Source organism: Lepidochelys olivacea (assembly GCF_965140295.1).
Source record: "Lepidochelys olivacea isolate rLepOli2 genome assembly, chromosome: 1".
Classification (NCBI taxonomy): domain Eukaryota; kingdom Metazoa; phylum Chordata; order Testudines; family Cheloniidae; genus Lepidochelys; species Lepidochelys olivacea.
Window position 1 is genome coordinate 209038286 of NC_140411.1, and position 25533 is coordinate 209063818.

The window sequence follows — 25533 nt, forward strand, 5'->3', positions numbered from 1 at the left end:
TTAAATTTTACTTTCCCTTTTTATTCCGCATGCAGGTGCAAATGTTTCTATGCTCCCCCTATTATCTCCGTCCCTGAGGTTATCGCACATTAGGTAGTGAAAAAAAACGCACTCGTGACATGTTTTCCGAGCTCATGTAGGCTTCCCTCACTGATTACCTCCATGCATTCAGCTGGGCCCTTTCAGGGGGCAGAGAGGCCAGGAAAGCATTCAGTGAGCATGATCAGAAGACACAGGAGGTGATGCGGGAAGCAAACTGACATGATCAGGCATCCGGTGGAGCTGCAGGAAAGGCAACAAGAGCACAGACCACCACCACATCCACTGTATAACCGCCTGCCCTCCTCCCCAAGTTCCATATCCTCCTCACCCAGACGCCCAAGACCCAGCCACTCCAGGTCAGAAACACACAACAATGTAGTGTTGAGAAGCTTGTATTGTTACTTTATCCCTTCTGTGGATGAATAGGCAACTATAGGCTCCGTGTCTGCCAAAATGGCACCTTTTAGAAGCACTCAGTTAACAAAATGTGGCATCTAAATAGAGTCCTTTCACTTCCACATGTTATGACTGGAAGAGCCCTTGTTTTGTTTTTTCCCCTCTTTCATTCTTTTCCCTGCTCCATCTTACCTTACCCTATGCCTCTTAATGTGTTCTCCCTGATTCATCTAGTCAGGTTTCCTTACAGAATCTACGACAAAGACAAGAAAGAGCAGGTCCTCCATTAAGATTTTCATGGAGATGCATGTTGATGTTCCTGGTACATTCAGCAGCAGTTAAAAGGTTAACCTATCCCTCTGCAAGGAGAGTAACCCTCTCCAAGTATCTACCTTCTGATGCATTTTGACTTTCAAAGCATAGAGTCTAAGCATGTTAAAACATTCCATGAATAGCTTCTCATTTTTCTACCTGTACACTTCCTGCTAATTCCAGAGATTTATTTCCACCACTAAAAAATGTGTTTAGCATCCCTGTTAACATGTTGTTTCTTATTCTTTTAAGTAGAAGAGTTGGGTTTTTTTAAAGCAGCTCCAAAAGTAAGTGTATATCAACAAAGGACAGAACAGAAACCATAATAATGTAAGATACAATAAACCATATTAATCACAGTCCAATTAACCCTCAGAACAAAAAGTTTGCTATATGTAAGTTTTGATATATTACACAAGTGGACAGGTCATACATAACCTCTGGGCTCAATTCAGCAACAGTGTAGGTTATGTATTCTGCGGAAAGGGGATGGAAAATGGAGGTACACTTGTAAAGCAGCATGATTCATTGGTTTGGATTCAGCAAATGTGCAGAATGAGTAACTTACATGTCAAGGTCAACTTGCAGCCCTCCCAGCAAATGCTCTCTTCAAAGAGTAAGGGGATACTGAGTAACACAGGGAACATGGGCGCCAAACCCTGCAAATTCCAAGTGTCTGCCTCTCCTCTGTAGGACCTCTTTCCTATCTGGCAGCATAGCTTCCCTCAGGGAGCCACTGGCCACCTCAACCATAGGTGTGCTACACTTTGCCCTCTGAGGAACAGGAGTCAGCACTCAGCACTGTTCCTATGATAAAGATCAACTCTTGCTCGTTGTGTGACTGTTTCTGCTGGTTTTCAAAGGAAGCTACCACACAGAACAGCTGCTGCCAAATCTCTCTTTCCTAGAGCTAACATTGCCCTCTGATTTTTAATTACATTTCCAAAAGACCATACTTTCTAAATTTACACTAAAAAACCACGTGTCAGAAGCCCATGGAACAGCCAAACATGATACAGAGGGCTTTGGTTTCTGTGGGACTTCGATATTTTGTATTAAGTTCCATATATACTCGATCATAAGCCAGTTCGTTTATAAGCCGATCCCCCCAAGATGGATAAGTAAAAATGGAGAATTTTTATGACCCATTCATAAGCCGACCCTATAATTCCCACTTTATCTGGGGAGGATGTCTCTGGCCTGGCTGGAGCAGCTCCAGCAGGCTGGGCAGTGCGGCCACATATTCCAGCAAGCTGGGCCAGGGGGCTGCAGCCTGCTCTCATGGGCGGGGCCTAGCAGCATAGCGGCAGCTTGCCAGCCCCGAAGCAGCTGGCTGGGGGGAGAGCAGGAGAGCAGCGTGGCCAGAAGCAGAGAGACTCTGGCCGCACCTCTTCCCTTCTGGATCTGCAGGCTATGCTGCCTCTCCTTGCGCCCTCTGTTGGGGGGAGGGGCTGTCCCACCTCTCCCTCTCTATAGCCGTTCATAAGCCGACCCCCCTTCTCTGATGCTTCCCTTTTTTACTAAAAAAAAATTCAGCTTATGAACGAGTATATACAGTAGTTGAGGTGTCCAAAAGAACCTCTCAAAACTCTTAAGTTTGATTAAACTAGTTAGCGTAAAGTATCACTGCTTCAAGATGTTCTCCCTTATCACAGAAGCAGCTCTGTGCAAAATTAGCAGGCTACAAACCATAGTTTGAGAACCACTGGGCTGTGCAATCAATAACCCACTTTAAGGGCTTAATATATATATAATTTTCCTAATCAAATATAAATCACTGCCTATTATCTGTGATAAAATAGTTAACTAGCATGACAGCTGTTGGTTAATGAAACATGAAAACAAATCTAAAATTCTCTCAAGTATTTTTCTTCACTGCTATACAGAAAAAACATTGATCTTTCTAACTCAAAATTGAATCCATTAAGTCAAAGGCATAAATATTTTAGAGTCTCTTCCATACAAACATGTTCTCTTCATTTTTTACTTTTATGGTAAACAAACATAGTATTAATTTTACTTGCTGTATTTGAAACTTCCAGGGAATGACATTTTCAGGCAATTTGCCAATATTTAGTGCATTCTTTTAAAAGATAATGGTCCAGGTCAGATCACTTCACCTCAGTTGGGTTAAAATCTGATGCAAATAAAATAATTTAATAAAAACAAAGTACCAGAACGATTTTATGATATCAAATCCAATACTGTGTAACTGTTTTCCAGAGGTTCAAAGATTAAGGATAGGACTTATATAGCATATCTTGCTTCTCTGGCCTGCTGTGGTGCAAAAGACAGATGTACAGTTTCTACTGAATTTCTTGGAACCCTTGATGAACACCACATATTCAGAGTGATCCCTACAGCATGAGCAGGTGCATTTGCTGCAATACATCAATAATGTATCTATCTTTCCCCTATTGTGGATTTCACTTTTATATCTATGGCCCATACTACTATAATGCATACTTAATGTTACAACTCATTTTCGGTCACTGGGCCACTTCAAAACCCTCCACTCCACTCTGGGCCATTTCCAGAGAGAGCATCAGTCCTCTCCACACCCTGTGGAGTACTTCTGTATGGACAAGCTCAGCCCTTGGGAGGCTGGATGGTGGATGCGGATAGCAATGCCCATAATTACTCCACCAACCCTGTGTGAAAACCACCAGAAGATTAATGCAGCCTGATGCAGAATCCCTACTGTGTGCCCTTGAGGGAAATAGATTCCAGGTACAGCAGTGGCCAAGGAAACCCTGGTAGTACAGCTCCAACCAGAGTGGGGACAGGGCCCTGAAGCATGTGAAAAGCATAAGACCTCAGCAGCTGGTACCCCAAATTCTGAGAGTTCTACAGCTGAATTCTGTCCTCATCCCACCTTCACTGTTCATCAAATTAACGTGTTTTCCTATCCATCCTTATAGCCCCTGTGATGAGGTTTTCTGGTCCATGGAGATGAGAGACATACTCTAATTCTCTCTCTCCCCCTCCCCACCCTCCTTCAATACTTCAAAGAAATTTAAGTTTAAAGTGAAGCCCAATCTTTCAGGAATAATTGCTTGAAACCACCACACTGCATTTCATCTCCTGTATTAGGGTAGGAAATGCAATGGGGAGACATGGTCTAAAACAATGTGTGCCACGGTTAGATTTTTCTTAATTGGTATGTTGCAGGAGGAGCACAAATCATTTTTCATTTTTAAACTTTTAAAAAGCAGAAAATCCATGCAAATCCTGATGTGTGTTAAATAGTGACATCTAATATAGCCCATTAACAAAAACTCAAGATTCATGATCATCTCTAAAGCTACCCAGCTCTCCCATATTATTCTGTGCTTTTATGAGCTGTCATTTAAAGACCTGCCACCTGTTATCAAGATGTTGCTCAGCTGAGGCCAAATGCGTAGGGAAGGGAGATGGATGAGGGTGGCAAATGCCATCCCTTCAAGGAAGATTCCTGGCTGCAAAAGACAATACACAGAGTTGCAGGCTAATCTGTGAGAGTAAGGGCTGAAAAAACCTGTAAATTCCTGCAATAATAATGATGTAAAAATGTAATATTGTAGTGAAGATTTCTATTCTGCAAACAGAACTGCATTTCCACCAAGTCAGATCAGAAATCAGCTGTAATGTTCCCATATGAAACCAACCACAGAGCTACTGCTAAAATAGGTTTCCATTTATCATGCAATTTTACAGCTAGAACACTGAAGTGCTATTTCAGCACTGTTTCTCCTACCCCTCATCATTATATACTTAGGATTCCTTGTACTTAAAGGCTGTTTAAAAATAAAGTTGATTTTCATCTCAAATTTTGGTCATTTCATCTTAAAAAACCTTGCTAGCACAAAATTTCTCTTAGTCTATTAAAAAGATTACAAAAAAATCCAGAACTGACTTATTTCTACCATATTCTGAATAAGGGCTAACTAGCAACCAGTCGAAAAATTTGATTTCGTAAGTAGGTGCACAGTTGGTTCATTAAATCTCTGTTCTGTCCTTCAACCCAGTGCATCTCTGCTAATGCATCATCCCCTTCTTTCTTCACATTTATTAAACACTTAAAAAGAAAGTGTCCACTAGTTACTTTGGGACTTTGTCCTTTTTCCATTGTTACACTGCCAGCATCCTCTGACGCATCAGGCTCCTCCTTTGCATCACTGGAGTCTTCACCAACTAAGGTCTCTGCTTGCTTTGCTTCTATGTCCTCCTCTTCCATGCGTTCCTCATTGTTTTCTTCTTTTGCAGGGGAATCTTCCCTTTGCCTGTCACTCTTGGCTGAGCTGACATCCTCATCAAGCATCACTGATCCCATTTCAAAGTTTTCTGTCTTGTTTTGTTCACACTCTGGGTTGTTTTTTGAGTCTTTCTGGCTGTTCTTCTCTTCCACTGCTTGCAGAATATCTTCAGAAGCTCGAGGAAGTTCTCGTAGCTGCCTTACTCTTTCTCGTTTCTTTCTTCTTAAATGAACCCAAGAGTTTTCAATTGCTGTTAGAAACAGACTAACTTCATCTTCTCCACAGGGAACATACTTATGCTGAACCTATTGTAGAGAACAGCAGAACTTCATAATCACTACTTTAAAAAAAAGTTTACATTTATGACCGAAAGCAGGATGTTGTTTTAACAGGTAACACTTAATACTATACCTTCAGATCAGTCAGTATTTTTTCTATCCACTTTGTAACCACCGCTATGCCTTCAACAGCATCCCAGCCCATAGTTGAAGCCTTGATGGATAACTCTTTGATTGTGGATGCCAACACTATAAATGTAATTGGTTTCCGGGGCTTTTCTAACTTCCTTCTTTTAGAGGGAGGAGACTGAAAAAAGCAACAAAACAAACGAATTACAAACAAATACTGGAAGTGTGCAATACTAATGGGACGGTTTTAACACCCAGGACACAGAGTCTGCATCATACCAATGTCAGTATAGTAGAACCCTGTTTATCCGATCCTCCCTTAACTGACTCTCCACATTTACTGAACAACCAGGACTCCAGGCCAGAAGGTGGTGATCTCTCCAGTGGCCGCTAGATGGCACTGCAGCATGGCATTTTCCAATTCCCATATTTACCCAGAGTTTTGATTATCTGAGCTGGCTCGCATGCCAATTAAACTGGCTAGAACGGGGTTCTACTGTAATACCATGTACATTCACTGTCATGGCCTGTGTATCACTTAAGCCCTGAAGAGGTTTTAAGTAGGATTTAAGAGGTGCATATGCTTTGTACTGGCCTGCTGCACAGGGGTGAATTTTACCTTAAGTTATTAGAAAGAATCAATTATGCTTTCCTTCAGCTGCCATCTCTCAGATTATTAAAAGTATTTCTCTTGGTACTACCTATGAAGCCACTAACATTTTGATTCTGATCACACACAGGTATATCACTGCATCTCTCTTGTAAAATCAGTTACCACAAACACCTGTGCAAAAACTACATACATATGAATCTAAAAAGGAGAAGCAGGCTTTGATTTAATATAGATACATTAACAAGCATCAGTTCAACTTACATAAGTGAGTGTAAAGACCTGGATATTTTCAAATGTTCATAAGGGGGTAACTTTTTGCAGCTAAATTCTTATTTAAGCACTGAAGTGGAAGTGGCCTGATTTTCAGGGAACCTGCACCTCACATTAAGCCCATCAGAAGGCCTTGCTGACTTGAGTTCTCTATAGAGAGGCTTGGCAGAATTAATTTTTTTTTTTAATATAAATTTGACAGATATTGATGTTTATTTTTAAGCTTTTTTAATTTTTATCCATTTAAATTTTCAGAGGCATGGAAAATTATGGTGGGGTCAGACAATTATTAATGACAGACATTGAGACTCAAAACGTTAAAGCTTTATGACCATAAGAAAAAACAAACTTCACCAATGTGAGACTGACAATATCCTGGAATACTCTGAACAAGCTTTATGGAAACAAGTTAAACCCTACTGAATTAGGGTTAATGCCTTTGGTGTAAATTGTGTGTATTAATGTGACATTGTATGCATTTCCATGGGACGGGTAAATAGAAAAACAGTAGGGAGTAACTAGGCAAATTCACTCAGGTTGTAACATCCCCAGAGAAGCCACCTCCCTGGAAAGGTGCACATATACTACAGTCGAACACCAGAGTTACGAACTGACCAGTCAACCACACACCTCATTTGGAATCGGAAGTACACAATAGGCGGCGGCAGACACAAAGAAAAAACAAATCCAGTACAGTACTGTGTTAAACGTAAACTACTAAAACAACGAAGGGGAAGCAGCATTTTCTTTCCATAGTAAAGTTTCAAAGCTGTATTAAGTCAATGTTCAGTTGTAAACTTTGAAAGAACCACCATAACGCTTTGTTCAGAGTTACAAACAACTTCCATTCCCGAGGTGTTCGTAACTGAAGTTCCACTGTAGCTCAAACTGGATTCTTCAAGTCCAACAGACAAAGAAAGGGTTTCTGGATAAATAGCTTGGTTTTAAATTGGCTCATGACCTTCTTCCTGATCCAGCAAATGGACAGGAACCCTGGTCCACAGAGAGCCGCAATCCTTAGGGTACGGTTGGAAGGACTGGGCCTCCTGAGGCCTCATAATACTGGCTTGTGATGAACTGGTAACCACAAGATATCCCCCTTGGGTAGGGGATTTGAAGGACTGCTCTGGTCAGAATCCATGTTAGGGTTGGGGTTAACTCTGGCAAGCTTATTAGCATGTGCATGGGTCCTTTTCTTGTTTTTAAATGTGTTTTCTCTGTAATGCTTTTTACCTTATCAAATAAGCTTGCATTGGAAGTGCTTTTTACTGTAGCAATTGCACCTGTTAACTGTCTCTAAAGAGAATGGAAGCAGGATCTTGTCAGGCAACCAGTCTCTGCTGCGATAACAGTGTAGGCAGGGAACTGTGAAGTCTGGAAATGCCCCAGTTAGAAAGGAGAGGGATGCGTTTCTTCAACCAGGAAAGGCAACACTTGGGGAGCTGAAGGCCTGAGTGTGGGTGCCCTTGCTGGACCTGAACTGTAACAAATGTGTCAAAATATATCAAATAAATATCCTTAAACCAAACTAATATTTTTTCAAGCAGTATTTTTCTTACTTTGCCTATCCGTAAATTTTGATCATCAAAATATTTTTTCATCAGTTTGTGCGTATACAGTGAAATCACAGAATCACAGAATATCAGGGTTGGAAGAGACCTCAGGAGATCATCTAGTCCAACCCCCTGCTCAAAGCAGGAGCAATCCCCATTTTTTGCCCCAGATCAACTTAACAGCCCCCTCAAGGATTGAACTCACAACCCTGGGTTTAGCAGGCCAATGCTCAAGTTTATCGACATTTACTGATAAAAATCTAATTCTGCCAAGCCTATCTAAAGGTATGTTTTGGGTTTGATACAAACATCAAGTGACATGTAACGGATGGATGGGGGGAGGGGCGTCAGAACAAGGTTCTAACTGGCTATGTTGCAGGTTTGTACTGCCATACAGGAAATGCAGCTCAGACAACAATTGTACCCTATACTCTAGGTTGAAGGGGGATAGTTGTGTTGTAGAGCAGATACTTGTTAAACCCACCCCCAAATAAAGTGTAGATGACCATGAAAAACAAACCAAAAACAAAGGCACTTACAGGCACTCTGACATCATCATAGAAACTCCACGCCAGAGCCCACCTCATGGTACGGCCTTGACAGAATTCAGTGTGGGTAACTTTAGGAACCTATGTGAAGGAGAAACTTGGTCAGGCAGTCATTAACTTTCATCTCTTGTTAATGAAGTGTCATTCGTTTTACACACGTATTAGTCTAACTTCAGATATAGGTTATAAAATTAAGGTTTTGAACCAACAACGTCGAAGTGAAATTTATCACAAAGAGCTTTACCAAGAGTAAAATAGGCAATTTAAATCCACCTTTAATCCCTAAGAATTCAACGCACTTTAGGCACCATGGTATAACAGAATGCGAACAGGGTAGACTAGGGAGAGCCCAAATTCTAATTCCAGCTCTGCCTCTGACATACTGCATTATCTTGGGCAAACCACTTTCCTCCACTTCTGCAAAATGGGAATACTGCAATATCCCTATGAGGTAGCTATGGTAGCACCCTCTACCACACAAGGTAGGAGACCCCACCATCTCCTCGCCTGTAGGTGGCCTATAAAAGAACTCATGCTTCCCTGGTGAAGGAGAAGGAATATCCCATGTACACACATGTACCCTTGCATTTAAGGAGATCAGCAAGACAAACCCTCCAGTACTTGTTTCATGCCATGGGGCTGAGTGCTTGGGAACAGAAAGGCAGTAACTCTAGCCTGAGAGACTCAGTGAAATAACTGGGAGTAGAAAGCATGAGCATGAGCTCATGGAGGTGAATGATAAGGGTTAGTTTTCTACCAAAAGCATTAAAAACAGGGTGCAATCTGATTCAAGCTTGTGTATGAACATAGTGAATTTAAACATATTTTTAATTGTTTGTATTTAATTCTAAGTAAGAGAAAGGAAAAAACCCTAGTATTGCATACTCTTCTTCTCTCAGATAATAAGCTCTTCACAGAAGTGGTCTTATTTTTATTTGCATTCCTGTAACACCTAGAGGCCAACCAGGCCAGGGCAGAGATGCAAGTGACAGTGTCTTTCCCAAAAAGTTTACAAAGCTAAAGAGACAAAACAAACAGGTGGATGAGACGCAAGGGTGGAATGAAGGAAACAAGATAAGAGAGAATATGCACAATTTTTAACCAATGAAAAGCAGTAATCACAGTTTGTCACCTGTCCAGCCACTATCTGGTTGTACTTTCCTGCAAACATTACAGAAGAGGTGAGTTCTGAATAGATGAATTCTGATGGATTCTGACTGAGCACATTTCCCACTTCCCACATAAGCACTTATCAGAGTAGAGAACTGGGTTTTAGGGGCTGGCATCACCGATGGAGGTAAGGTGGGTATGAACCTTACTGTAAGATAAAAGGTCAGAATTAGGTTGTGAAGGGCTTTGAGAAGTTTGAGTCTGATACAGTGGAATAGGGGAAGCCACAGGAGGAACTAAACACAGGGTGACAATGCGTTGAGCCAACATGATCTCAGCAGCAGCAATCTGAACAGATTTCAGGGAAGTGAGGCTGCAGGCGTCAAGGCTAGAAGAAAAGGAAATTGCAGTAGTCAAGACATGAGAAGATTACAGCGTGGACAAGAGTTTTGCCAGGGTGGGCACAAAGGAGGGGTCAGATTTGGAGATGTGCAGGAAAACACATGATTTAGACCAGGGTTCTTAAACAGGGGGTCACGAGCTGTCAGCTTCCACCCCAAATATTACTTCACCTCCAGCATTTATAATAAGGTTAAATATATATTTTAAAAAAGTGTTTTTAAATTTATAAGGGGGGGGTCACACTCAGAGGCTTGCTGTATAAAAGGGGTCACCAATTCAAAAATTTGAGAACCGCTGGTTTAGACACAGCCTGGAAGTATAAGCCAAAGAGGGCTGAGTCAAAGACGAAGCCAAGATTACAAGCTTGAGCCACAGAGAGGATGGTCACGGTGTCCCTAGTGATACAGAAGCAGAGAGAGGGAGGGTTTGAGGGAAGACCAGGAATTCCATTTTGGTGATGTTAAGCTTCTTGTGGATGTCCAGCCATCAACTGGAGATGTAGAAAGATGGGCTAAGATTTCAATATGGAAAGAGCGCGAGAGAGATTTGCTAATCTTAGAATATCAGGGTTGGAAGGGACCTCAGGAGGTCATCTAGTCCAACCCCCTGCTCAAAGCAGGACCAATCCCCAATTTTTGCCCCCGATCTCTAAATGGCCCCCTCAAGGATTGAACTCACAACCCTGGGTTTAGCAGGTCAATGCTCAAACCACTGAGCTATCCCTCCCCCCCCAATATGGCATTCAAAATCGTATTTGTGGAAGAGATAATCCAGAGAAAAAGGTAAAAAACAAAGAGGGAGCCAAGAACAGAGCCCAGAGAGGGCAGGATTGTGAGAAGAGTAAGATCAGCAGTGTCAGAGGCAGCCAACAGGTCAAGGATGAGACAATGGAGTCTGAAATCTGACCAGGAAGAGGTCATTAGAGACTTTGGTGAGAGCCATTTCTGTGAAGCATAGAGGGTGGAAGGCATGAAATTAGACTGAAATAATGGAGTTATAGGAAAGGAATTAGATGTGACTATCTAAAGTGCCTCACTTCTTCAGATCCCTTATTTTAGTGCACTGCATCTTTGCAGTCAGAAGCAGCCTTAACAGCCCATGTATTTTTAGAAAATAATTTCCAAGTCTTTTAAAGGATTTATTAGCATGTAGTACAAGTCATGTCTTCCATGGTTTTCCATTCATCTCCCCTCAACACACCCATTTAAATAAATTCTACCCTGGGAGAAGATGCCACTGTGACAAGCCACCACCCCCTGCCACACACATTCTTCAGAGATATTGTCATGATATGATTATGGCATAACTAAGACGTATTTTATACAGTTAGGTCGTGTGAGGTATCATTGAAAAAGTTATGATTTACTGAATATTATCCTATTTGTATGCTGTATTTTTTTTAATCTAAAGTTAGGAATATTGACTATACATCAGTACCACAGAAGTGTTTGCACCTGGGGAACACCCACCAGACAAAATGCAATCAGTCTGGCTGGCTAGCTGGGGACAAGTCAATAGACCATTAGGCAGAACAACAGGTCTTTGAATAAGCTAATCTCCCACCTTCCTGAGGAGCTTTCCAGGGATGCTACAAACAGCCTCTGACCCAAGACTGCTTCGACACAGCAGGATCATGTGATCAAGTCACCTGGTACTGGACTCTGATAGAATACCAGTATTTTTCCAAAAGGGAGGGGGGGGGGGGGGAGAGAAGAGAACCACCCTGGAAAACAAAGCGCTCCTGACATATGTAAAACCTATTTAAGGCAGGGGAGGGAAATAATCAAGGTCATTCTTCACTGAATCTACCCCAGGATGACAACTGGAAACGTCTAAGAAATAAAAAAGGGGTGGGTGGGGAGAAGAGGACCGAACCCAGGTTGGGAAGGTGTCTGGCCTGTGAAAGAAATACCTGGAATTTTAAGCTGTAAGCAAGAGCAGTTTGCCTTCAAGAATCTGTGCAATCTGCCTAAATTAACATTTAGGGTGAGAAATTACTATTTGTAAGCGGCTTCTTTAGTATCTTAAGCTTAGTTTGAGTGTTTGTTTCATTTGATAGGTAACCTGCTTTGATCTGTTTGCTAACCCTTATAATCACTTAAAAATTTATCTTTTGTAGTTCATAAACTTGTTCTTGTTTTCTCTAAAACCAGTTTGTGGAATTCATAACTGGGGGGCAAAAAGCTGTGCATATCTTCCTCCACATTGAGGGAGCAAATTTTATGAGCTTATGCTGTGGAGTTCTCAGTGCTATGCAAGACGATACAATTTTGGGTTTACACTTCAGAGGGGGTGTGCACTTGAGTGCTGGCCAGTTCCTTAGCTGAGCTTTCCCAAGAAGAACTGATCTCAGTGTCTTTCAGCAGCTGTATGTGCCCCTACCTGTGCGTGTGCCGGAGGCTTGAGGGTTTGGCTCAGCAGGACAGTGTAAGGGAGCCCAAGCTGGCGGAAAAGGCAAGCTCAGTGATACTCGAGTTCCAAGTGGCACCCCAGGAGGAACCCATCACAGCCGCCAGAAACATTTTTTGCAGGTGTGAATTCTGCTATCTACTCCTTGCTAGTGGCACTTAATGCTATACATCTCACTGTTTGGGAAAATTCTATTGCTGCCTACCTCCCGCATGCCTGTGTGTTAAGTGGTGGTGACTTCCACTGAATATATACAGCTTTGCTCAGACTCTCCTGCTTCTAAGGGAACCCACTGAGACATGGCTGTGAGTGGAAGGAGTAAGACACCTGCTCCTTAAAACACAAGGAGCCAAATCCATGATTTTTAGACTTATAAGAACACTAAGTAACTTACCAATGAGGACTCTTGATATCTGTACTGTCCACATATTGAATTAATTAGAGCCAATACATTTGTAGCATAAAAATTAACTGAGGAAGAACAGCTCTTGCAAATTCTCAAAAATTCAGTGCTGAAAACATATGAGAAGGCACTACATTCTCTTAAAAGAGGTTTAATCCCTGCTTTAAGTTCAAACTCTGCTTAACCTCAACTTTGGAGTTGCTACCAGCGCGTCCATAATACAAAAGCACCTTCCAAAGAACTACAGTTCAGTAACTTGTAAGAAACCTCTTTTTAGGGGACAAAAACAGGCAACACAAATGCACAGTATCAGGAAGCAGTATATACAACCCTAGTGTATTTGGAGACAAACTTACCCCCTGGATTCGAAGTTCCTCTTTTAATGGAGCTAAACTGCATTTCTTTCCCAGCATGCAGCTGTACCACCTGTGGACAACATTTTACATTAAGGGGTTTTAGAAACAGTTCAACTGAAAATGGCAACTAACTGCAAAGGGTTCACATCAGAGGTCTTCAAGCATCACAAGAGGGGAAATGCTCCCCAGTTAAAAATAGTGGCAAATCCACAATAGCAATATGATTTGAGCAAGTGGATAAACTAGGAGACCAAGGAAATAAATCCTTGGAAAAGAAATCCACCTGGATTTTTTCAATATTAGATTTTGGGTAAAATTTTTAAAAAGTTTCTCAGCAACTCTGTCCCATTTTCAAAAATGGGAAAGTGCTTTGGAAAATAGTACCCTTTACAATAATTTGTTTCAAACGTTCAATTTTAACTTTCCAAGGAATAGAAAGAGAAGATGACAGAAGCAAAACAACAGCTTTTGCCTGAAAAAAATAGACCCACTCCCTGGTATCTCTGCCTATTAGAAATCTAGAAGTATTAATTCTCCCAGTTTCCAGCTCTCTAAATCCACATCTCACCAGTGGGCAAACAGAAGGATGAGAGCAGAGAGATTACCCTGCTTCTGGGAGCTCACCATCTCCCTTGGATACAGGTCTCACAGACTCTTCCAAAGGCAAAAGTCTGTGTTCTTCAGCAGGATTTCCCAAAATTCCTTTATGGGCACTTGCACAAAATAATTTAGGAGAGGTGTTGGGCCCCAATGAAATAATTTGTAAGTACATTGTTAAAACTTTGTACCCAGAGAGTTTTCAATTACTGAAATGCAATACTCTACATATTTTAAGCAGCTTCTTTGAGAGATAAAAATGCTTTAAAGTGATCATGGGTAGAAGTATGAGAGATAAATAAAACCAGTTTTCATGCAGCATTGTGAAGAATCTAATAAAACCAGAATTCAATTGAAAATAAGATTAATAGATTTTTTTTTTAATAAGGCCAAAAGGCACCACTAGTAGTCTGACCACCTGCATAATAGGCCAGAGAATTTTGCTAATTAATTCTTGCATTAAGGCCAGTAACTTCTGGCAGAACTACAGCAAATCTGCAAATCAAGATCGGATAGCTTTCCCCAAGACTTCAAAATGCAGAAGTATCTACCACAACCCACTGGTTCATTACCCTGTTGGGAAACATGAAGTGGAAAAAACATGCACTTTTTAAGATTCAGCTTCCAGTCACTGAATCATGTTATGCCTTTGTCTCCAAGAGCTATAATATTCTAGTTGAAAAAAGAAGCTATCAAGTTCTTCCTTTGGCCAGCAAGTCTCAGTCTCCTATGTAAAGGGCAGCTCAACATTCTGGCCATTTGGTTGAGTTGTCTCTAGCAAAGAGAGACCGGAACATAGCATTAAGTCAATTTTTCTGCCGTGAGACTCCCCAGAACAACTTATTATATTAAATAGCAGCAACAAAGTTGGATGACTTTTCCAGATTTTGGAAACACAAGGTATTAAAGATAGATGCCTTCATCTAATTAGGCCAACAGAGATACACCTGTCCTCCAACTCCAGTTCTTTGGTATCAGAAGCCACCAGACAATGGCTGTTAAATCTTTGTTTTCCCTTACTAAAGTGATCTTTCTTGTGGCATTCATCTCTACAAGAGGGATCAGTGAGTATAATGCCTTGTCAATCAATGAATCTGTTTCCTGACAACATGGTACTACAACCATCTCAGCTAAAGCACGACACCTTCATATCACCTGTCCCAAGTGCTCTCATTCTCAAAAGGAAAGTTGGCACTGCCTAGATGGCTGTAGCACCGTTAAAATTGCTCCTGGATAGGTCAAAGTCTCTCAAGAACTTGAACGTTTTCTTAATTTCTTTTGATGACAAGAACATTTTTTTTGGAAGTCTTTAGACCTAGCTCCTATTGGTCTGAGCTACTTTTGAATCTTAAGAGAAGTGTTATCAGCCTTCCAATAAGAGTACATTCTACAAGACCTACTCCCACTTCTTGGACAATAAAAAGTGAGCATCTTGTGAAGAGGTCTGCAAAAATGCAAACTGGGCAACTCTTCATTCTTTTTCGAAGTACTACAAAATGAGTATGTTTTAATATAGCCAAACAAGCAATAAAGACTGTGGAGCATACTTTCAGGACTGTATCCTACAAAGCAAGTATTCTAGAAAAAGATAGTTAGCTGCCTGAACATGAGCTCCCAGTGCATTATTCTGGCTATAAGAGCTAATTCGATCCCCAGGTATATAAATGGGAATATCAGACTGGAGAAGGCAGGCAATATTACCTCTGTATATGGCACTGGTGAAGTCATTAGAATACTATGCCCAGTTCTGCTGTCCACACTTGAAAAGGAAGTAAAAAATATTGGAGAGTTCAGAGAAGAACTACAAGAATTTATGGTCTGGAAAAATGCCTTACTCTGAGAAACTAAAGGACCTCCATCTATTTAGCTTGTTAAAGAGAAGGTCTAGCAGTGACTATCATTTGCCGACACAAAGAGGAGATTTGATACTAAAGGACTTTTTAACATAGAAGACAAAGGTGTGACATGATCCAATGGCTGGAAGTTTAAAATCAGCATTATTCAAACTGGAAAAAAAACAGATGCAAGTTTTTAATTGTGAGGGTGCTAAATCATTGGACAGACTACCACAAGATGTGAAATCTTCCTTCCCATGGTGTCCTGAAATCAAGACTGGGTCTCTTTTTAAAAGATATTCTACTTCAACTGCAAGTTGCAGGACTAGATGCAAGAATCACTGAGTGAACTTCCTTGGCCTATGTTATGTACAAAATCATACCAGATGGTCATAATAGTCCCTTCTGCCCTTAAAAAAAAAATCTATGAATCTGAAGGGGAGAACAGCTGTCCTCTCCTCAAATTTTATGTATTAACTCTGTTCCTTGGACATGAGATAGATTACAAATGTGTATCAAATGAGCTAGTGGACTTCCTTGACCTATGGTTATTAAAAAAAAAAAGATGATTTTGTCACAAATTGGATTTTCATCCAAAACAAGAAGGCCCTCAGTTAAAGTCCCTTCCGTGTGATTCCCACAGCAGGGTGCAGGGAGGAGGGAAGTTTCCTTAACAACCCCAGCCCTTACCGCAATCTTTTTTTAAGCTGCAGACTATCGTGGATAATTCTTTTGACAAATTCTAGTTCTCCCCCTTCAGCCATGATCTCTGTGATGCCCCCAGTGTTCACAGAGCTGGGAGGGGGCCGTCGAGGATTTCGAGAATTTACTCCCTGGACAGGAAAGAAAGTGTTTGAAGTTTAAACCATTAATGAACAGTATAATTCCTTAAACCCTGCTGTCTCCCTCACACTCTGCCATGTAGTAACACTATCAACACTGCACTCCATCCCTATATGGGGGAAATCCTAACATATTTTTAAACTTAACAATGTAACGGTTATTACTCCCTGTCTGTATCCATCTATTGTATCTGGTTATATACTTAGATTATAAGCTCTTTGGGGCTGAAATCATCTTTTTGTTGTGTTTGTAGGGAACTCAGCACAATGGAGTCTCGGTCCCCAACTTGAGCTCCTAGGTGGTACGGTAATAGAGCAAAATCTATATAGTCACAGCTACAGCAAAGAGTTAGCAATATATCGATGCTATACAAGAGTAACATTAAGCATCTGGTTCCAAAGCACCGTAGGACATGGTCATGTCAGAAAGTTACAACCCAATGTTTAAATGTAAAATTATTTAGCTAACACCACTTCTTCCCCAGCTTTTAGAAATACAGAAGTTGTCACTATAGAGATCAAGATTCTAAGTTTCTTACTGAGTCTAGAGTCAGGGCTTGTCTATACTGGCATGCTAAATAGGTACCACTGCGATTGATGCAGCGGCATCAATTTAGTGGGTCTGGAGAAGACACAGTAAGCAGATGGGAGAGTGCTCCCGCTGACTTTAGTACTCCACTTCCTTGAGAGGCAGAACGTAAGTTGGGGAGAGACGCTCTCCCGCCAATATAACATGGTGTAGACACCACGTTAGGTCAAGGTAAGCTACATCGCTCGGGGGGTGATTTCTTCACTCCCCTGAGCAACGTAACTTGTATCAACTTAAGTGACAGTGCAGACCAGGCCTCAGACTGGTACCGCAATAGCGAAAATGAGTGCTATGACATCGACGTACTAGCACAGGGGTGGGCAAACTTTTTGGCCAGAGGGCCACATCTGAGTATAGAAATTGTATGGCAGTCCATGAATGCTGATGAAATTGGGGGTTGGGTGCGGGAAGGGATGAGGGCTCTGGATGTGGGTGCGGGCTCTGGGGTAGGGTCAAAAATTAGGAGTTCAGGGCGAGGGAGGGGGCTCCAGGCTGGGGTGCAGGAGGGTGCTCTGGGCTGTGACCAAGGGGTTTGGAGGACAGGAGGGGGATCAGGGCTGGGGCAGGGGCACAGGAAGGTGGCGGGGTGCAGACTCCGGGCGGTGCTTACCTCAAGCAGCTTCCGGAAGCAGCAGGTCCCCTCTCCGGCTCCTATACAGAGGAGAGGCCAGGCAACTCTGTGCACCGCCCCATCCGTAGGTGCCTCCCCTGCAGCTACTATTGGCCACAGTTCCAGGCCAATGGGAGTGTGAGGTTGGGGTGGTGTGTGGAGCCCCTGGTTACTCCTATGCATAGGCACTAGAAGGGGGGACATGCCGCTGCTTCTGGGAGCCATGGCACGTGCAGAACGGGGCAAGCCCCCGACCCTGCTCCCCGGCTGGAGTACTTGAGCAGGGCAAGCCCCGGACCCAGCTCAAGGGCTGGATTAAAATGTCTGAAGGGCTGGATGCGACCCCCGGGCCGTAGTTTGCCCACCCCTGTACTAGCGTCACTGAGGCCCACCAGCTCCTTTGTTCTACCATTACGGGAGGCACACTAGCACCAGGTCCATGGTGACTGCCTACTCTGTGCTAAATCTATTGGAGAGAGACCATCTGAATACAACTAATGGAAGAACGCCACAGGTCAATTCCTACTTCAGAATTAAAAAAACAAAACTCATTTAAGTTAATCTTTTACAAATTGCTGACTTGGGTGGGTTTTTCAATGTTGCTTTTTTAAAAAATAATAAAAAATTATACAATTATACATATATGAAATGACAGCTTATAAAACCCAGAGACATGAGGTTTTTCCACAGTGAGCCTTCAAACACTAATCTCTTGAGGTATCATTACCCTCCCACCTGTTAAAAAGGGCAAAAGTACGTACAACAGTCAGTCAATCTAATCAACATACTGTACCTTGGCTTCCAACTGGTTGGCAAAAAAGGGAGGGTTGCACATGCAAAAATCATAAATGATCTCAGATTCCTCTTTTAGTGCATCCATTAGAAGGGTCTTCTGTGGCACTTTAACCACTAGCAAAAAAAGGAGGATATTTATTGATAAGGAATTAAAATTAACTCTAGTGTTACATAAGTATTTTTAACACTTCCTTTAGAATATAATTAACATATTATACAACCAATTTATCAACATACTACACTGCAAACCAACTTTAGGTTCATCTAACAAAAGAAAACGCATATAAACAGCTTTTCTTATAACCAATATCATAGAATTAGAAGCGTTATTTTCAGAGCAATAGCAGGTGCTCCATAGTTACAGCTGAAATTGAATTTTCATTATAAATCTTATTTTGGCCCCTCAGAAAGCCATGGAGCTGCAGCTAGCGAGAGATGTTAAGAGTAACAAGAAGGGTTTCTTCAGGTATATTGGCAACAAGAAGAAAGCCAAGGAAAGTGTGGGCCCCTTACTGAATGAGGGAGGCAACCTAGTGACAGAGGATGTGGAAAAAGCTAATGTACTCGATGCTTTTTTTGCCTCTGTCTTCACTAACAAGGTCAGCTCCCAGACTGCTGCGCTGGGCATCACAACATGGGGAGTAGATGGCCAGCCCTCTGTGGAGAAAGGAGGTGGATAGGGACTATTTAGAAAAGCTGGACGTGCACAAGTCCATGGGGCCGGACTAGTTGCATCCGAGAGTGCTAAAGGAATGGGCGGCTGTGATTGCAGAGCCATTGGCCATTCTCTTTGAAAACTCGTGGCGAACGGGGGAAGTCCCGGATGACTGGAAAAAGGCTAATGTAGTGCCAATCTTTAAAAAAGGGAAGGAGGAGGATCCTGGGAACTACAGGCCAGTCAGCCTTACCTCAGTCCCCGGAAAAATCATGGAGCAGGTCCTCAAAGAATCGATCCTGAAGCACTTAGGAGGAGAGGAAAGTGATCAGGAACAGTCAGCATGGATTCACCAAGGGAAGGTCATGCCTGACTAATCTAAATCGCCTTCTATGATGAGAGGTTTCAGAGTAACAGCTGTGTTAGTCTGTATTCGCAAAAAGAAAAGGAGTACTTGTGGCACCTTAGAGACTAACCAATTTATTTGAGCATGAGCTTTTGTGAGCTACAGCTCACTTCATCGGATGCATACCGTGGAAACTGCAGCAGACTTTATATATACACACACAGAGAATATGAAACAATACCTCCTCCCACCCCACTGTCCTGCTGGTAATAGCTTATCTAAAGTGATCATCAAGTTGGGCCATTTCCACCACAAATCCAGGTTCTCTCACCCCCTCACCCCCCTCCCAAAAACCACACACACAAACTCACTATTGTGTGTGGTTTTTGGGAGGGGGGTGAGAGAACCTGGATTTGTGCAGGAAATGGCCCAACTTGATTATCATGCACATTGTGTAGAGAGTTGTCACTTTGGATGGGCTATCACTAGCAGGAGAGTGAATTTGTGTGGGGGGGTGGAGGGTGAGAAAACCTGGATTTGTGCTGGAAATGGCCCAACTTGATGATCACTTTAGATAAGCTATTACCAGCAGGACAGTGGGGTGGGAGGAAGTATTGTTTCATATTCTCTGTGTGTATATAAAGTCTGCTGCAGTTTCCACGGTATGCATCCGATGAAGTGAGCTGTAGCTCACGAAAGCTCATGCTCAAATAAATTGGTTAGTCTCTAAGGTGCCACAAGTACTCCTTTTCTTTCTATGATGAGATTACTGGTTCTGTGGATGAAGGGAAAGCAGTGGATGTATTGTTTCTTGACTTTAGCGAAGCTTTTGACACGGTCTCCCACAGCATTCTTGTCAGCAAGTTAAAGAAGTATGGGCTGGATGAATGCACTATAAGGTGGGTAGAAAATTGGCTAGATTGTCAGGCTCAACGGGTAGTGATCAATGGCTCCATGTCTAGTTGGCAGCCGGTGTCAAGTGGAGTGCCCCAGGGGTCGGTCCTGGGGCCGGTTTTGTTCAATATCTTCATAAATGATCTGGAGAATGGTGTGGATTGCACCCTCAGCAAATTTGCGGATGATACTAAACTAGAAGGAGTGGTAGATACGCTGGAGGGCAGAGATAGGATACAGAGGGACCTAGACAAATTGGAGGATTGGGCCAAAAGAAATCTGATGAGGTTCAATAAGGATAAGTGCAGCGTCCTGCACTTAGGATGGAAGAACCCAATGCATAGCTACAGACTAGGGACCGAACGGCTAGGCAGCAGTTCTGCGGAAAAGGACCTGGGGTGACAGCGGACGAGAAGCTGGATATGAGTCAGCAGCGTGCCCTTGTTGCCAAGAAGGCCAATGGCATTTTGGGATGTATAAGTAGGGGCATAGCGAGCAGATCGAGGGACGTGATCGTTCCCCTCTATTCGACATTGGTGAGGCCTCATCTGGAGTACTGTGTCCAGTTTTGGGCCCCACACTACAAGAAGGATGTGGATAAATTGGAGAGAGTCCAGCGAAGGGCAACAAAAATTATTAGGGGTCTGGAACACATGACTTATGAGGAGAGGCTGAGGGAACTGGGATTGTTTAGTCTGCAGAAGAGAAGAATGAGGGGAGATTTGATAGCTGCTTTCAACTACCTGAGAGTTAGTTCCGGAGAGGATGGTTCCAGACTATTCTCAGTGGTAGAAGAGGACAGGACAAGGAGTAATGGTCTCAAGTTGCAGTGAGGGAGGTTTAGGTTGGATATTAGGAAAAATTTTTTCACTAGGAGGGTGGAGAAACACTGGAATGCGTTACCTAGGGAGGTGGTAGAATCTCCTTCCTTAGAAGTTTTTAAGGTCAGGCTTGACAAAGCCCTGGCTGCGATGATTTAATTGGGGAATGGTCCTGCTTTGAGCAGGGGGTTGGACTAGATGACCTCCTGAGGTCCCTTCCAACCCTGATATTCTATGTCTCAAAACTGATAAACTCTCTCTGCTTCAGACCTAGACTTTCTAATAAATTTGAAGTCAACTGTATGTGGAGTTCCAGAATTATTGCACCCTAAAAATAGATCTTCACAGCTGAAGTTTTAATTTTCTTCCATTTTATTTTTAATAACGGGAAGAAGGGATAGAGAGAACTTAGTTTACCAGATTCTTCCAGATCTTAGACCCATACAAAAAGGGAAATCCATATACAAAAAGGAGGGGGCATCTGAAGGAGTGCAGGGCAGAGGCTGTACAAATTGATTTGGGGACAGCATTCCACACGTATGGGGCAGCATGAATTCTGTCATGTTCATATCAAATGTTACCTATCAATGTTTTGTGCATGCATCTGCAACCTTAACTTCATTTCAAAGATTTCTGTATGAGATTATCATAAATATTCAGGAATCTGATTAGTCATATGCATCAAAAATCTAGAACTGTCCAGGCTGGTTTATAAGAGTGAATTGGGTTTTTTGTTAAGTTTTTGGACTAATTGTGGCTGTCTGATTTCAATGGGGATGGTCTAGCAACATGTGGTTACTCTTTGCTACACCAAAATCAGGGTAGCATATATTTGCAGGACTGTAAATCCTCATTAGCCACTGAACAAGGCAAAGATACATCATTATATCTGGTTTAAAACAGGAGAAGTGGAAACATCACAAGGGAACGAAAGCTAATGAATGATTATTATATGGTACCTTTTATAAGATCAGATAAATTATTCTGTTCCACATTTTTCTTTGCATAATTGAAGCACATATCATCCACTTCTGTTGCTAGGAAATACCAGCCATTCAAAGTAGCTCCAAGTAATGGATAGATACAAGATGCCCCTGTACCTGCAGCAAATAAAAAAAAGCCTAGATTAGCAAAAAAAGTAAAGCGTCAGATTTAATTTAATAAATAATCACATGGTGTATGGTGTGCATTATTCTATTGTTACTCTCAGCAATAAATTTCAATATTAAAAACTAATCAACATTTTACCCAACAACAAGTAGATACCCCTGTATTTTCTAATTGAAAAAACAGAAAATTTTCAAAACATCAATTTATTTTGCAAAACATTTCACTTATACCAGGACTAACGTGGTAAATCAGAGACTGAATATTTTCCTTCAGCAGGTTTTTTGTTTGTTTTTTTTAAAACAGGAGTGAGTAACTAATTCAGACACTAGTGACCAAGTATATTTCTACTTATTCAGAAGACTTAGAGAAATTACAAAAATATTTATGTTCTGCATTTCTTCAATCTACACTGATTACTTCGCTTTAGTGACTGTATGACTGCACCAATTATGAGAAGAGGAACTGTTTTTCCTTCAGACTTGGTTATTTCTTAATGTTTAAAGTTTTAACTAAAAGTTGATTCCCAAGATAAACTACACAAAGAATAAAAGCCAGACACAGTTTCTGATAGGGAAGAGAAATACGTTACACAGCACATTATGGTGACCATAAAGTGACTCATCACTGTACAAGCGATGGAAACCCTAGATTACTTATTACGAAGAATTACTGAAAACATGCAGAGACTAGTTTGTGGCAAAAGGCTTTGACTGTGCCCTCAAACCATTGCTTAAGAGTGACCAAAACACAAGATACGAGAAAAAAAGAAAAAATGACTCTTACAGCTACCAGATTCTCATAAAGAACTGTAATTGGTAGATCTATTAAGAGAATGACACCAGAATGAGAGAGAGAGATTATACTTTTTCATCTGCTAGTAAAGTCCTACTCCAATATAGATTTTTTTTTAGAAACACACAACAGTAACGTTGGAGATGCCATATTTTTTAATCACAACCTTATCTGAACAATTATCAGTAGTTTTGGGTTTCTGACATAAACAAAGCATTGAATGTTTTACAACAAGATAAAAAATGTAACATTTATATAGGATTATTTCCAAAACAACAACACAGGGAAAGTAACTGCAACTACTCTGGAAAGCGGGTAAGATAATACTGCAAGGTAAGTACCTCAAGAGAAGCAGCGCGGGCCAAGGGATGTGCTGGCCACCCTTCTCGCAGCCCCCATTGGCCTGGAGCGGCGAACCATGGCCAGTGGGAGACACAATCAGCCGAACTTGCAGATGCAACAGGTAAACAAACTGGTCCGACCTCCAGGGGCTTTCCCTGAACAAGCGGTGGACCAGCTTTGAGAACCACTGGTCTAGAAGATACCATCAGAGATGCTTAGTTTTGCAGTTCTCAAACTGTGGATTTATGTCTCCAGAGAGGACATGCTTATTAACAGCAAAAATGTTTTAAAATAAATATATAGAGATGAGAAATGACAGACCTCAACCCTGTTGTCACTCTGCAAGTTTGTGTATACAGAGTCAATCCCTTACCTCTCTCTAAAAGTGCAAAGTTTCAAAAAGTTCAATGATGGTTGAGGGCGAAATAGATCTGGACAAGGAGAGAAAGTCTGGAGATAAATGTGAGAAGGGAGGGACAGGCAGTAGAAACAAAAGTGAAACCGTTTGAGCAGCATATTCCAGAAGTCTTGAGGTCTTTCTGAGTGTAGCCTTCATTGATTTGAGATCTACCATGCCATTCTCTCACTAGAAGGGAAAACCTATAATGGCAGCAGGCCATAAAAGAGACCCAGTTTTGGAATATTTTAATGTACTTCCTCTACCTGTGGGTAAGACAGGCACGCATCCAAAATGCGAACAGTGCAACAAAGAAATGCAAGGCCTGGTTGCCAGAATGAATTAACACCATGAGAAGTGCTCCTTCACAGGAGGAAGCAAAGTGGAAGATGATGAAAGGAACATTTCGGAACATGCAGGATCTTCAGGTTGGTAAACTTTTTTTATTTCATACTTCTCTCTTAAGGACTGCCTGTCTTCCTTCCGGACTATTCTTGAATTCTCATGTTTGAGCAAAAAAATAGTTGTTACTTTATGGTTCTATCATTTTAGATGCAGTTGTGATAAAAAATAAATAGCTGAAATAGGCAGATCTTCCTTTTACAATTTCACCTTTAAAATAGTACTGAGTGTCAGTGAATGCAATGAGTAATACTAAATGAGCAGTACGGTATTAAATAACTGCATTGACTTATTTTGTTTAGGAGAATCCATCCTCAACATACAGGATTCTGAAGACTATCCACCTTCAAGATCACCCTCATTTTCTATAGTTTCAGAGTTATCTGCCAATCATGTATGTCACATGACCACAGTATAGCACCTGTATCAAAAAGAAAAAAAAACTTCCATCATCCAGAAACAACCATAGATCAGTTTGTGATAAGAACCAGCAGATTACAAAAAGAGGCAATTGATGAAAAAATTGCCCCGTTTGTTTATGCAACATCTCTCCTTTATGCATGATTGAGAACCCACACTTCATTAACACGGTTCAGTCATGAAGGCTAGGATACAGTCCACCCTACAGAGCAGATGTCACAGGCAAATTGCTGGATAAAGTGAATGAAAGAGAAATTGAGCAGTGTGCAAAAGGTCTAGAGAGTAAAATTGTTAACCTGAGTCTTGATGGGTGAAGCAATGTTCACAATGATCCTGCCGTATGTGCTTGTGTGACAACAGAAGGGAATGTCTTCCCTACAGAAACAATTGATACATCAGGAAACGCACACGCAGTAGAATATTTACAAGTAGCAGCAAAAGCTAGAACTGTGGAAAAAAATTCAAATGTCTAGTACACAGTTTGGTCACAGACAATACTAGAAATGTACCCAAGATGAGAAGAAGTTATTTAGAAGAGAGTCCCAAGCTAATAACATGCAGTTGCTCATTTGATGCATCTCCTAGCCAAAGACTTCAGTGTTCCACAAATAAAGGCTAATGTTCTTGAAATTACAAAATGCTTCTGTAACAACCACTTTGCAGCAGCTATTCTGAAAAGTGTGGGAAGAACCAAGCTAACGCTCCCACAAGACATGGGACGGAACTCAGTAGTGGACTGTTTTGAGCAATATATCAAGAACTGGCCCAAATCTGATGACGATAGTTTGTGAATAAAATCATGAAAAAACAGATGGCACTGTCACAGCCAAAGTTCTCAACATTGGGCTTAAGAGAAATGTTGAACACATGCTGAGTACCCTGAAGCCTATTTCTGTAGCCTTGAACAAAATGCAGGGAAATAGCTGTTTTATTGCTGATGCTGTTGAAATTTGGAAGGAACTGAGTGAGATCTTAAAAAAAGAGAAATATGGAATGACAGAGTTACATTACAAGCATTAAAAAAACAAAT

At 41.6% G+C, this 25533-nt stretch overlaps 1 protein-coding gene across 1 annotated transcript in view; it reads right to left on the bottom strand.

The window, feature by feature from the left end:
• Positions 1-418: 418 nt before the first annotated feature.
• Positions 419-25533, bottom strand: part of METTL16 (methyltransferase 16, RNA N6-adenosine) — a 29597-nt gene continuing 4482 nt past the window's right edge. The window contains exons 3-9 of the mRNA XM_084610570.1: positions 22000-22140; positions 18323-18438; positions 16179-16321; positions 13057-13126; positions 8368-8457; positions 5397-5570; positions 419-5290 (exon numbers count right to left, since the gene is read on the bottom strand). Of these exons, the coding sequence (XP_084466696.1) occupies positions 4673-5290; positions 5397-5570; positions 8368-8457; positions 13057-13126; positions 16179-16321; positions 18323-18438; positions 22000-22140 (1352 nt within the window). The 3' untranslated portion in view covers positions 419-4672. The remainder of the gene's footprint in view (positions 5291-5396; positions 5571-8367; positions 8458-13056; positions 13127-16178; positions 16322-18322; positions 18439-21999; positions 22141-25533) is intronic.